The sequence below is a fragment of the Cydia strobilella genome, chromosome 3 (genome assembly GCF_947568885.1).
Source record: "Cydia strobilella chromosome 3, ilCydStro3.1, whole genome shotgun sequence".
NCBI classification, from domain to species: Eukaryota; Metazoa; Arthropoda; class Insecta; order Lepidoptera; family Tortricidae; genus Cydia; species Cydia strobilella.
Genome location: NC_086043.1, coordinates 20,208,150 through 20,222,400, shown reverse-complemented (window position 1 = coordinate 20,222,400; position 14,251 = coordinate 20,208,150). Strand labels below are relative to the sequence as shown.

General features: G+C 35.6%; 3 protein-coding genes across 3 annotated transcripts in view; 2 read left to right on the top strand and 1 right to left on the bottom strand.

The window, feature by feature from the left end:
- Nucleotides 1-782: 782 nt before the first annotated feature.
- LOC134756067 (N-acetylgalactosamine kinase) lies at nucleotides 783-2,879 on the bottom strand. Its single transcript, XM_063692867.1, has one exon. The coding sequence runs from the start codon at nucleotides 2,402-2,404 to the stop codon at nucleotides 938-940; it is 1,467 nt and encodes a 488-aa protein (XP_063548937.1). The 5' UTR covers nucleotides 2,405-2,879; the 3' UTR covers nucleotides 783-937.
- Nucleotides 2,880-4,755: 1,876 nt separating this feature from the next.
- Nucleotides 4,756-13,730, top strand: LOC134756079 (oocyte zinc finger protein XlCOF6.1-like). Its single transcript, XM_063692884.1, has 8 exons — nucleotides 4,756-5,044; nucleotides 5,571-5,693; nucleotides 7,379-7,500; nucleotides 7,793-7,928; nucleotides 8,925-9,149; nucleotides 10,138-10,293; nucleotides 10,779-10,896; nucleotides 13,184-13,730. The coding sequence occupies exons 1-8, from the start codon at nucleotides 4,925-4,927 to the stop codon at nucleotides 13,420-13,422; spliced, it is 1,239 nt and encodes a 412-aa protein (XP_063548954.1). The 5' UTR covers nucleotides 4,756-4,924; the 3' UTR covers nucleotides 13,423-13,730.
- LOC134756073 (probable peroxisomal acyl-coenzyme A oxidase 1) overlaps nucleotides 11,086-14,251 on the top strand; it is a 119,100-nt gene continuing 115,934 nt past the window's right edge. Inside the window, exon 1 of the mRNA XM_063692878.1 lies at nucleotides 11,086-11,090. The gene's annotated coding sequence lies outside the window, so the exon portion shown is untranslated. The remainder of the gene's footprint in view (nucleotides 11,091-14,251) is intronic.

Genomic DNA, 14,251 nt, shown 5'->3' with positions numbered 1-14,251 from the left:
AGAATTCCACAATAACACTCGTTATACAGCGTGTTGTTATTTTCTTTTAAGTTTACAAATTGGTACTATTTAATTTAGATATACGACTTTTGGTAACTTTAATATGAAACTTTTCTTAAGAATTACAGAATTTACAGTTTAAACTGTTTAGAGTAATTAATTAATAAAAAATTTGTAAATTGCATATGAAAAACAAATAAATACCCTTACTAGGATTCGAACCAAATGTTATACTAAAGACATGTATTATTATAAAATATAACATATAAAAATTACGATTTAGAAAGTTTAAATAACAAATAAATTTTAATAATTCAAATCCATTTATTGAAAACCAAGTGAGTCGCTTAACTTTAAACTCGAGTAAATCCAACTGTCAGATTTTGCTTTTTTGGTATTAAGAAAAAAGAGGTAATAGAGTAGATGTTTCCTAAGAGGGTCGAATGGATTTACCCGAGTTTGAAGTAAAGCAACACGAGGAAGGATCAATTAGTTTGTTAAGTAAAACAACATGATTGGTGATATACTATTTATTACCAAGTACAATAAAAAAAATATATTTCATAAATAGTATACTTTAATTAATTTAAATATTTTCTAATAAAATAAGATACAAGAAACTTAGATACCTACATGGCTCTCATATTGCAACGCTTCATGGAAACTTAATAGACTTAATTACATTACAAAGAAGAAAGTGATGCAAACTAAAATGAATTATCATATATATATATATATATATATATATATTTATTACACACTAAATTGAAGTAACTGATTACAAAAACGGAAGTAATATCTCAACATAAATTTACGACCTAATTAATTGGCACTATAAATGCATTCGATGGTAAGTTTGATATAATACTAGATTTAAAACGATTTATACCTATGTCTATATTACTTGCATTACATTAAAAGAATTACCATTACATAATTAATTTTCATAAATTATAGCACCATGGTTAGGGGTGGTAGCGAAAACATATAAATGCGCATTACCCTTATCTATATTGCAATACTTATCATAAAATTCCTCTTTTAATGTCTCAATATATTTTTGTAACAGATTCTTTGGACAAAGAGCTACAACGCAACCACCCCACCCTGCACCAGTTAATCGTGAATGTACTCCCAATTTTTGAGATATTTCTACAATACGGTCCAAGTTCGTATGAGAACATTCGTACAAATTCTTTAGGCTTTCATGGCTTTTTAACATCAATTTTCCCAGAATAGCCAAAGTTTCATTCTGCGATTCTCCGTTAGTGGTGTGACCATTCTTACCATTGACTTTGCCATTACCAGAAGACTGGTTGCAGATATTCCGAAATTCCTCTACTCTCAACGCTTCTTCATAAACATGCAGAGCTCTCTGCTTTAATTTAAATTCATTGATATGCTTTGTATTTGCAGTAAGATACAGATTTTCCAAATCTTTTTCGCCAATCTTCAAAGTGGTGCAAACTTCGTTCTTTGTATAAATGTCTTTTGGTAAATATGTATGCACCAACTGTATCATTTCTTTTAAGCTTTTTCCGATTTTGTTATGAGCTCCGCTAAGAGTTATAATCTTTTTATCAGTTGGTATTCCGTTTAGTGTAAGCAATATTTGTGCTGCCAGTCTACATTCAATAACTCGTCGGTTGTAATCATTTGTTGCTGCTTTGTTGGCTTCAGCTAAACTGTGGGCTACAACGAAAACAGCATCTTCTGGAAGGCTCACTGATGTTGCTTGGAGTGGCTGAAACGTAATGTATTGTGCACAGTATTTTTCTGCTAGAAAAGCAATAGCTTGATCCATTCCGCCTCCTTGAGTACCGATATATCTTTCGCTTTTAGCGCACAACGACGCTATTTCGGTTTTGCTCATAGATACATTTTGTGCGTATAAAAATGATAAGCAAGCAGCGCTTACAAGTGCCGACGAACTAGAAAGACCAGAAGCTGGAGGAATATTTCCATCAATATAAAGTTGTAATCCATTTTTCATCTTATTTTCCAAATGTTCTAAACCCCCTTTTATACCGCATAGTACGTAATTATACCAAAATGGTTTTCCATCACCATCCGGTGTTATCTTAATCTCTTCATAAGTTGTAATTTTTGCATTAAAACTTTTGTATTTACTGTTGGCATTTCGAAGATAAATTGCCGGTTCTTGTATCAAACTTGCCGCAACTAAAATGTCCTGCTCTAATGCCATGGGCAACACTGGGTAGCCACAATAATCAATATGTTCACCAATAATATTTACACGTCCCGGAACTCTCACGTAAAATGACGGCTTGTTTCCAAATTCATCTTCAAATAAACGAGATAAACGATTTATTCTTTCATCACTAGGTGTGATAGCGATTGGTACTTTATCACTCTTGAGTTCACTTTCCATTTCCGTTGGCATTAATTAGCACTTGTTATATAGGTACAAAGCGACCGTACTGCGGCACCGCAATAATATAACTGAAAATTACGTTTATCAGCAATGAGATTTTATGCCACTGAACTACACACTTCACTTTGTTACACGTACACAGTCATAATCATAACAAAGCGATGTCGCGCTCGTTTATTCACTGCAAGGTTGTCATATATGAAATAGTTAATACCAATTTCGGTTCTTCTTCACCGATGACATCTAAACTTTCTTATTATTGATATTTCAAGTTGTCAACTACGCTTTTTTTAATTTTACTTAATAAATCTATATCAAATTCAACTGAAGGAAAATAGTAAACAATAATTACTCAAACATAACCTAAAATAAAACTACTTATGCTATTCAGTAGGGTGACGTTTTCGTTTGCGCATCTTTCTCGGCCGATGTTGCGAGTCGAATTTACAGTTAGGAAAGTAAACATGTTATCAAAACTAGTATTGCTCGACTCGCAGGCATATATGTACCCCTGTATCAAGTACTTAATATAATAAATATAGTTTTTAAACTACCATTTTGTTATTCTTGATAGTTGTAATTTTTCTGGACATTTACTTAAGAGGAAAGTGAACACCTGCTTGTCAATACAAACGTAGTCCCTATTATCCTCTCTGGATATTAACATTATGAATTTTTTACACAATTTGATGGAACATTTATATCTATAGCGATGCCCCTTTGTTTGATTTGTAATAATCAAATTATGTAAATATTTTTCCAAGTTTATTTTTCTTTTTTTGATAATTGGTAAAATAAAATATATGAAAGTACCTACCTACAATTTCATATAGTATTTTTAATTACAAAAATACTTTTTTCTTCGTAAGTATTCTAAATTACTTATGCCTAAATTTCAAACAAAATGAATTGTTTTCAGTAACACCAACAATTTAAAAGTATTGCTGCAAATGCTGGAAATCGATGAAACTAATATAAACCTAAAATAGGTAATTAAGAAATGTGTCTCGGTGTCCTTAGCTTAATCAGTTAGTACATTAGGTACATAAAGTAGGTACAGCATTATCATAAGTACCTGTACGTTGATTAACAGGATTAAGAAGATTAAGGACATGACACGTAAACACCATTATTGATGAATGAGTAAATTCAAGTTTTTTTTAAATAGTAGATATTAATGGGCCCCCTCTTTTATAATTTGAAATAGGTTCTCAGCCAGTCAGTAGTTAAATGTTATCAGCAAATAGAAAACATTATATTAAAACATGTATTGCCCAACATCCGTAACATCCGTTCAATCGCAACTAGCGATAGCAGTGTACTTATTTTTATATATATGCATATCTTATGAGTGCTATCCCAGTTTGCAAGTTATTGATATTGTGTTTTTTGTGCTATATTTTGTGTTTATGTTGATACACAAAAGATACTGTTTTTCATTGAATGGTTAACTGGTGGACTCAATACCGATTACTAAGTACTTTGATAAACCTGAGGAAATTCTCAACTCCATAAATGCCCATTGTTCCGTTCAAGTATGCTCAACATTATCAGAGAACAGATATATGAAGAAGAATTCTCAGATGTGACTAGTATAAATTAAAACAAAGTAGTGGTTATTAACTGAATGACATAAATAATCAGAACACGAGTTACTCAGGTTTTCTAAATCGTACTCCCATTAACATTTGCAAACCTCATTTCATTGCCTTATAAGTTTTATTAGATAAATAATTAATCCTATCAGTACCTACTTCCAGGTTCTAAATTATATCAGTGTGCTAAATTAAAAAAAATGTGTTTTGCGTGTATCATATTAAAAATAAATACAATTATGTACCACAATTAGACAAAATATAATATTCGTAGACAACGCAGATCATTGTACAAAAAGCGAGGCACCAAACTAAACCATCACAAAACAGGAACACTGTATAAACCTTGTTATGAGTTCAAATTAAAAAAATGGAGTAATAATATATTATAATGTTTAGTTACATTAATATAAATGCACAATTTCACAGTGTAAATGTAATATTTCAGTAATGTAGCTGGTACAAACCAATGATTAGTGTTTACAATAAAACGACCGCATTTTTGATGATCCATAGTTTCCCGCCATTTTTTTTAAGTTAGTTTGAGGCGAGTTTTGAAACTTAGTTCCATGTTAAAGTTTATTAAAAGAAAATACAGCAAAAATTGCTGTTTTATTTTTGAATTTACTTTGAAAATTTGTTTATATAAAATATGTTTATCTTGTTTTGTAACAGTATTATTTTAGTCCTTAGCGTATTTGTGCATGTCTGAAACGTGTTCGTATTGTTTTCAGTCTTGTTTGACAGAAATCAAAATCACAGAAACATGAACATGTCAAACATGAGCTAAGCTTATAATCAACTTATAATATAATCTTATTATAAGTTGCTAAATTCTAATTTAAATAATTTGTAATTAATTAATTATTAAAATAAAAACAATTATTGTGTACTATAATATAAATCGAATTTATGTTTAATATACTTATACGAGATGGAAGAAGCGCTTGACTTACAGAATGTATGCAGAGCGTGCTTAGCGAATGGAGAACCCTTGAAGGACTTGTTTTCCGTGTGTTCTTCCGAACTATTTAAGTACTGTACGTCTGTTGAGGTATGCAATAATTTTTTACATGATCTATTATCCATATAAGTTACGTCTTCGAATATTTTTAACCTTATTAAATAACTAGCTTTTGCCCGCGACTTCGTCTGCGTGGAATTAGTAATTTGGATACCTTAATTCTTATCTGCTTTTTAATCCATCATTTTTCACCCCCAAATTGGTCACACTATACATTTCCACCCCATTTTTTACACCCTTAAGGGATGATTTCGGGATATTATTCTATCGGGAAGTTATTCTATATCCTTTCCCACAGCTCAAACTATCGCCATACCATCAAGTTTCATCTAAATCGGTTCAGCTGTTATTGATTCCTCATACAAATTTCCACCCCCTTGAGGGGTGAGTTCTGGGATAAAGAGTATCCTATGTCCTTCCCCGGGACTCAAACTATCTGTATACCAAATTTCAACTAAATCGGTTCAGCGGTTTAAGCGTGAAGAGGTGACAGACAGACAGACTTTCGCATTTATAATATTAGTATGGATTTAAGATTTATTTGTGTTTATTCCAGATTTCCGAGAGCGACCCCTTGCCGAAACTAATATGCCAATCATGTCTAGACTTATTAAACCAGCTGTATTACTTCAAACAAGTGGTTTCCAGGTCCAATTCTATACTGAGGCAACAGTTAAAGGTAAAATACAAATATTATGCTAGGTTAACAATACACGAAACAGGAAAAATAAGTGGATTATCTGGAGATTAAGAGAGAGAGAGAAAATTTATTTAGCCCATCAACATGCTCACTAGCGCCACTGCTTAATAATTGTGATTATTTAAATTTAACAATAGATATTTAAAAAAGAGGGCCCCTACATACTGTATTTTGTATTTAAGTACCTTTTGATTACATCAAACTAGTTTTTATGTTGCTGGATTCTCTATGAACTCAAGACAAAAACGGCGGTTTTAACTTTGGACGCATAGATTGACGAACGCAACGTTAGCACTATTATAATGTATTCAAAAGGTACTTAAATACAAAATACAGTACATAGCGGCCCCCTTTTTTATATCTATTGTTAAATTTATACAATCACATCATAGAGTAATTTATACTAGAGTGGTACTGTCATAGTAAATTTTGTAACCCCAGTAAATTCACTGCCATCTGTCGACACACTTTAAAACTAAAAATGAAGATTTATAAAAATACGATAGAATGTATTTAAATATAGATAAATGATTTTTTTTATTTGCATTAATTATTTTTATGATTTTGACCCATGTTCTTTCACTGATATGCGTTAAAATTGTTAAATAACAAACGAAACCGTCAACGCCATCTATACGACTGTAGGCCAAAACTAGTAGCGCCCTCTGAACGAGAATCAAATTTTCTTGATTTTCGAGGCACGTTTTTTCCTTAGACTGTATCCATCTATTACGGAGTTATATCTATCTTTGATCACATTTATTTAGCAGTGGCGCTAGTGAGCATGTTGATGGGCTCTTAAGCCCACTTTTAGTTTGCTTATAATTAAAAACCATGCTGAGACAGGGTTAAATGTGCAGTTAATAGTATTTGCTATTCTATTCTTGCTAGAATACACACTTATGCAGCACTGACCTAAAATACTAGCTTTACACCACAATTATGGTTTCATTTAAATCATTTAATACCTTTTATGTTGAAATTAACTTCATAGGTTGTGCCAGTTGTATAAATTTTGTTTTTTGAAAGTGACAGAGAAGCAATGCAATATATTGAATATTGCACTGCCTCTATGTTTCAGACATGTACAAATATGCTTAGGATGATGAAGTAAATATTACAACATTTAAAACTTTCGCGGTTTAAACACATATTAAATCACATTTAGAAACGGGCCACCAGTGAAACCTGTGTCGAAACGTCGGTAAATAAAGGTAACAAAATAAATTCGCGATAGACCCGTTTCTAAATGTGATTTAATATGAAGTAAATATTGTTAAGTAAATAGCTGTGTGTGATCTTGGCATTAAAGAAAATTCATTGCAAAAGCAAAGTAGACATATTTATAGTACTACTAGCTTTTGCCCGCGTCTTCGTCTGCTAACTCCACGTTAGTAATTAGGGTAGTTAATTTTTTTCATCTGCTTTTTATCGATTCCCCATACAAACTTCCACCCCTCCTTTTCACCCCCTTAAATGACTTCTGGGATAAAAAACTACCCTATGTCCTTCCCCGGGACTATAACTATCTCTATACCTAATTTCAACTAAATCGGTTCAGCGGTTTTAGCGCGAAGAGGTAACAGACATATAGACACACTTTCACATTTATAATATTAGTATGGATTTTAAAGAGACTATTAAATTTGATGAAAACATTACAGGTGGAAGATGAAGGGCAATCAACGGAAAAAAATATAAATGACGAGTTAGCTGAGCAGGGTCTTCAGGAAGACTCCTCATCTAGCCCCGAATCCAGTGAACCGTATGAGGAAGCTCCCAAAAAGTTAGTTTCTTGTTTGTTAGTATTTCTACTTTTTACAATTAACATTGTTTTGAATCAAAGTTGTTATTCTGTCAGAAAATAACTATCATCCTGGTAAAGTTCCTAATATGTGACGTTTTCAACCAAAAGGTACCACATTGTCGCTCGTCGAACCGACAATAAGCACCCTTTTAGTTGAAAATGGCACATATATCAGACAGTGGAATGTAATGTGTTGGAATGATGTGTGTGTGATTATCAGAATTTGAAATTATCCACTTTACCTAGTATCATGCAATGTTATTGTGTTTAGGAGGAAAAGACGGGTGTACAGAAAAACAACAGAACAAGCGAGTAAAAGGGACCGCATGAAATGTGTCAAGTGTGATAAGAGATTTCAAAAGTATGAGACCCTAGAGGCTCACATGCGGAGCCACTTTGGAAAGAAGGTAAAATATTTATTTCAATATTTTTCATATAATTGCTTTTAGATTAAAGTGTCTTAAAGGGCCTCTGCGCAATTGGCTTCGGCCCCACGTACGCCTCTCAAAGGTCCGGGACCCCATGGTCCCGTGATATGTAATTTATTTCATTTATTTAATATATAATATTAGCACTAACAGATAAACCTTACATGCTAACATTCAAATTACATTTATGTTTACTCTTTAGCTTATACACTATATTTCATAATTATTTTATTTTATGCTACATTTACACGTTTGCCGAGGCTTGGCAAGCGTCTACAAGCTTCAAGCCTTTACAAACGCTTGGATGCCATTTACATGCTTGCGAGTGCGTTACTGTGTTCCGGAGCTCACGCAAGCCAAGCCAAACAACCCCGTTCACACGCTTGTGTTTGTGGAAGCTTGTCGAGACTTGCCAAGCGTGTAAACATACTATAAAAGACATACAAATAATAATAATAAGACGTTTATTCAAGAAGTTTGAACATAGGTACATAATAAAAGTACACGATAATGCTTACAAACTAATTCAAAGGGAAGGTGGCTCAGCTGATGTCTGTGCCAAAAAGGCTTCGGGGCACAGCAGCCCCAAAGATTTTCAGCAACGGACGATGTTATTCTGCCACCGCCGTAATTATATATGTATAGAACACAATTAGACAAAAATGCAATTTTTCAACAGATGGTTGCCTAAAAGTTAGTTGAAATGTGTGCTTTGCAGCCCAACTTAAATCTCTTCTCTCATTCCAGCATATGCCTGTTTGGCAACCAATCCCAAGAAAGAGTGCAGGTTCTAATCCTTGCGAAAGCTATTTCCCCAGAGGGAAACTAGGCCTCGTTGGGATTAGGTTAATACATAAGTTCCAAGAAACTAATTCAAATTCGCAACATTTGGTTTGAAAATCTCTCTAAGCCATCAACACTACAACCCAGGGATATCTGTTTTAACGCATAATTTCAAATGAAACCTCCCCTCAGCCAGACATCAAATGCAGCGAGTGTGACAAGACTTTCCTCACGTTCCGGAGCCTCACCAGCCACTCTCGAACGCACTCTGGAGTCAGGAAGTACCAGTGCCTGACCTGCGGCAAGGACTTTGCTTACCTCAATGTGCTGAAGAATCATGAGTTGATACATGCGGGGATTAAGAAGCATGCGTGCCATTTATGTGACGCTAAATTTGTGCAGGCACATAATTTGAAGGTAGGTTTTATTGAGATGCTGCTACTATATGGCTAGCCAAAAATTACTAGTAATTTTATACGGTTCCGTACCCAAAGGGTAAAATACGGGACCCTATTACTAAGACTCCGCTGTCTGTCTGTCCGTCTGTCACCAGGCGTCTCATGAACCGTGATAGCTAGACAGTTGAAATTTTCACAGATGATGTATTTCTGTTGCCGATATAACAACAAATACTAAAAACAGAATAAAATAAATAGTTAAGTGGAGCTCCCATACAACAAACGTGATTTTTTGCCGTTTTTTGCCTAATGGTGGGGAACCCTGCATGCGCGAGTCCGACTCGCACTTGGCCGGTTTCTATTCTTAAAGTATTAGGCAAGTTTTCAGGAAAAGACAAGCAACTGGCTTTGCTATAAGACTTTCTCCAGGCGCTATTCTTACTCTAGCTGGGATTACTAAGTCCACGCAGACGAAGTTGCGGGAAAAAGCTAGTATGTACATATATACATATTTTTATTTTTAATATGGACGAATAAAGAGTGACGGTGTCTATCTATACAAAGTTGCGTTCAGTATTCAGCGTCATCTATTGAACGGAATGTGGGTTATTTTGACGAGAGTTCTAAGCACCGAACAAAATATGTGACACTAAGATCTGCTGCGTCAGTGACGCCATCTGGGCCGTGTTGCATAATAAACTACAACTAATATTACAAGCGGAACTCCTTTTCTAATTCCACTTATTAGAAAAGTAGTTCCGCTTTTAATATTAGTTGTAGTGTATTTTTTTTATGCAACACGGCCCTGGTCATTAGTAATCTGAACATTGGACAAAAACGGGATTATAGCCGGGTCCACACAGAGCGAGCATACTCGCGAGGCAATTTCCTCGCGCACAAAACCACCAGTGTAGACGTGCCTCGCGCGCGAGACCCTGTCTCTGTGGACCCGGCTTATGACGTGGTCAGTCTCCTGTTTTATTATATTATCCATGTTTATTTTACAGATGCACATAGAAACGCACAAAAACGAGAGGAACTACGGCTGTTACCAGTGCGGTAAAAAGTTCGCTCAGCCCGGCAACCTGAAGATACATCTCATACGACACACGGGCATCAAAAACTACGCCTGCACACAGTGTGACATGAAATTCTACATCAAGGTTAGTTGTAAGTTGTCAAGCGAGACATAGACCGTGAGACCTTTGTGTTGGATGATGTTGGACATTCTGAGTATAATATGTTTTGAAAAGTTGCTGGTCCCATATTGGGATACCCTCCTACAATTTAGGAGGGAATTAAATCTTCTCGGGTCCGAGGGTATGTATGTATATATATATATATATATTATCTACTTGAAAATAGTTGTAGTGTACAACTAGCCTTATGAACCGAATTTTGCATGTACAACCAGCCTTAAAGTTTATGGTTCATTAATTTTTGTATGTGGGTATTTTTGCACTTTGAAGTTTTTCCTCAGTCACCCGTTGACCACGAACGCTGTAAAGGGTTCGAAACGTCGGGATGTATTATAAATTCAATATACGCGATATAATACGTTTTCAGTTTTATTTCATAGGTACACATAATATTTCAAGTTTATTCAGATACTATTTTTACTTCAATGTACTTTTAATTGTGATTACAGGCAGATTTAGTGAAGCATATGCGGTCTCACTCGACCGAGAAGCCATTCTCGTGCCAGCTGTGCGAAAAGACCTTCAAAAGTAGGAGTTTCATGGCAATACACATGAGAACTCATACAGGTAACGGCGAAATTGACCTTTAAGTTCTAACTTCTCAGAAATTACACAAAAATGATCCCCGTTGCTTTAGACTAAATTTCAAAATCATTGTAGGTAGTCATTAAGGATTAAAATAGCAATTTTTATCATTATCACAGTTTTGTATTTAATCTGTATTATGGGATTTATGGGGTTGGGAAGTCTGAGAAAGCCAGGTTTTATAAAAGTACAGAGGTTGTTAGAGTTAGACCTAGATAAGTCTGCAACGATTTTGATAGCACACGCAGTGCAAGTGTCATTTTAAACGTCAAACTTCTGAAATTATGTACAGAGAGCGAAACTTTGGTGCCGATGACAGACGTCAAGCTAAATACAGAGTGTTGTTATCTAGATCAGGGGTCGGCAACCTTTTAGCAGCCAAGGGCCACATAGCGGTTAGCAAAATTGCAGCGGGCCGCACACTGTTAATAATTCGTGAAATTATTAGACAAAATGTACTACATTGTCGTTTGTCGAAAAGGACTATTTTTAATATACATTTTTAATATTTTTATGCAGTGCCGAAATTCAGAGCGCGCTTCGACCGGGTCTGGCGAAGCCCGACATTCAGCGCGCTTCGCGCGCTCTTACATTCAGGGCGTCCCTCACAGTTATTCAGCGCGCTTCGCGCGCTACTACACGAAGGGCGCTCCTCACACGCAAAGGTCGGGCGAAGCCCGAAATTCATCGCGCTCGGCGCGCTCTTACATGCAGGGCGCCTGCGGCGTCCCTCACAGTTATTCAGCGCCCTTCGCGCGCTCTCACATACAGGGCGCCTGCGGGGCCCCTCACACTTAAAAGAACCCTCCACACTTGAAGGTCGGGCGAAACCCGACATTCAGCGCTCTTACATTGCGATAGGCAGACACTCATATTGGCACGTCTGTGCATATTGAGTGATCAGCACATTTAATGTAGATCTTGTGATAATGGGTCCCAATTCCAAAAAAATTAAATTGAAATGGAACTTTTATTTTTCACTCGATCACTTTAGTGACGTAGGACTGATGTAACCCGGAGGCTCGCGGGCCGCAAGCGAGCGGTTCGCGGGCCGCCGGTTGCCGACCTCTGGTCTAGATTATAGATACTTATACAAATAACAATTTATTAGCCTCTTTAGTATACTGATATTGAAACTTGAGTTGAGAGTTTTTATACGTACTGGCCACGTATAAAAACATAATTTGTCTTTGTCATGTTAAAAACAAGATTAATGGAAATGACAACCAATTTCTGTTTAATAATTTTTTTATTAATAAAATATAACCGAAATATAATTGTTTGAAGTCGCTATGGAGTCGCGTGGAGTGGAGGGTTTGCAGCCGTATTTGTAGAAATTTCCTTTTCTGATTGTAAAAAATGAAAAAAATGTACAAGCAATATAGAGAAACATTTGAAAACAACAAAGCATATTGAAAGAGAACGAGAACGAGATTTTAACATGGATTTAACAAATTTTATGATAGCTTCGAATATACCTTGGTAACAATTACAAAATAAAAACTTTCTTATTTTCTTGAAAAATGCATAAGCGGAAAATATGCAAAATTTATATATTATCAATATTAAGAATCATTGAGGTGTTACAATGTTGTTTTTAAAAAACATCCTATATGCGACTTGACGTCATACGTCTGTCATCGGCACCAAAGTTTCGCTCTCTGATTATGACGTATAAATAACACTTTCACTGCGTGTGCTATCAAAATCGTTGCAGATTCATCTAGGTCTAAGGTTGCACCAAACTGTTTGTCATTGTATGGAAAGTTTCATAATAAACCGCCTTGGCGCGCCGGGTGACGTTGATCAGTCTGTAAAGTGCGGATGGTGCAGGCACTAACTCTAGTAACGTTAAAAGTACTTGAAATATTCACTATAGTCTATATGAGGCAGTGTTGGCCCAACGTTAATTGCAATTAACCATTAACCAGGGTTCGAAACTATCCAGATAATTATAGTCTTTGATAATTATCGCGATAATTCTCCCAGGTATGAATGGTGCTATATTTATTTTCTTAGAATTCTTTAGTAAATTTTAAAATCTCGTCTTAGAATCTTCGTAAATTTTAGGTTATTATCAAATCGATAATTATCAGGCATAAAAATCACGATAACTATCAAGATTACTATCATTGATAATTATCCTTTCGAACCCTGCCATTAACCAGTACAAATTGAACCGTAAAACGTAACGGACGGAGTTTACGGTTCAATTTGTACTGGTTATTTGGTGTGAGGTATAAATTCAATATGAAATTAATGTTTCCAGGCGAGCGCCCATACGCTTGCGACCTATGCCCGAAGAAGTTCATGGCCCGCAAGGATCTCCGCAACCACCGCATGATCCACACCGGCGAGAAGCCCCACAAGTGCCAACTCTGTGCCCAGGCCTTCATACAGAAGTGTGCGTTGAACAGACATATGAAGGGACATATGAGGGACGAGCGGCCGACGATTTCGGATCATGCGCCGCTCGCTGTCACTTATGAGTGGAGAAACGATACGTGATTGTGGAGTTAAAGCAGCATCCTCTAAGAGGTTTGTCTGTTGCTTTCGCATTAGTGTAAAATAGTAAAGAATTGTGTCATATGAATGAATGCTACGTTATTTAGGGCATCCTTTGGAACCATAGGATGTATGTTGGATAGAAAGCGTTAGTTGTAATACTATAATACAATGAATGCCCTCAAAAACAGATTGATAGAACGTTTCTATGGTCATGTCATGTCTTACAGCTCGCATCTTATATAATTATTATTGAAACAAATGACACTTGAATAGGGGATATTACTGCAATGATCTGTCACCAGAGTGCAAGCCTTAAAAAGCCTGACATATGTAAAGCCTGACCAGTAATATATGATCATTGTCAAGAGGGCGCTGTTCATTCTCATGTATAGGGTGACAGTTCATATAGTATGAAAAAATTAGTTACAGTGAAATTCCGCAACATGGCGCGTGATCATATATTCCTGGTCAGGATTTACCTTTAACAGGTTTTTGACAAGTTTTCAGAGATAATAAAATATGACATTGATGCATCAAGGCGGTTTGTTTACAGAGGACCTACCGGGAAACGCGAATCCGAAATTTCGCTATCTGCCTCTTTATCACTCAATTATGCAAGAGTGACAGAGATGTTAGATAACGAAATTTCGATTTTCTTGTTTCCCGGTAGGTCCTCAGATTGTGGTAGTGGTGCCACCTACGCAGAGTTTCTCGTAATATTCCCTACTGAACACCCTTAAGTAAATAAGTAATGTGCCAGTAAATAATAATTACATTTCTGCAATCCGCCAGTAATGAACAGTCACAGTGATTTTGTTTGTAAGTCTTG

What these genes read in the sequence shown, in the direction of transcription:
- LOC134756067 (XM_063692867.1), bottom strand. Translation starts at nt 2,404, where the DNA reads ATGCCAACGGAAATGGAAAGTGAACTCAAGAGTGATAAAGTACCAATC.
- LOC134756079 (XM_063692884.1), top strand. Translation starts at nt 4,925, where the DNA reads ATGGAAGAAGCGCTTGACTTACAGAATGTATGCAGAGCGTGCTTAGCG. An exon ending in TGCAGGCACATAATTTGAAG is followed by an intron (nt 9,150 to 10,137) that starts GTAGGTTTTATT and finishes TTTATTTTACAG; the next exon opens with ATGCACATAGAAACGCACAA. An exon ending in ACACATGAGAACTCATACAG is followed by an intron (nt 10,897 to 13,183) that starts GTAACGGCGAAA and finishes TAATGTTTCCAG; the next exon opens with GCGAGCGCCCATACGCTTGC.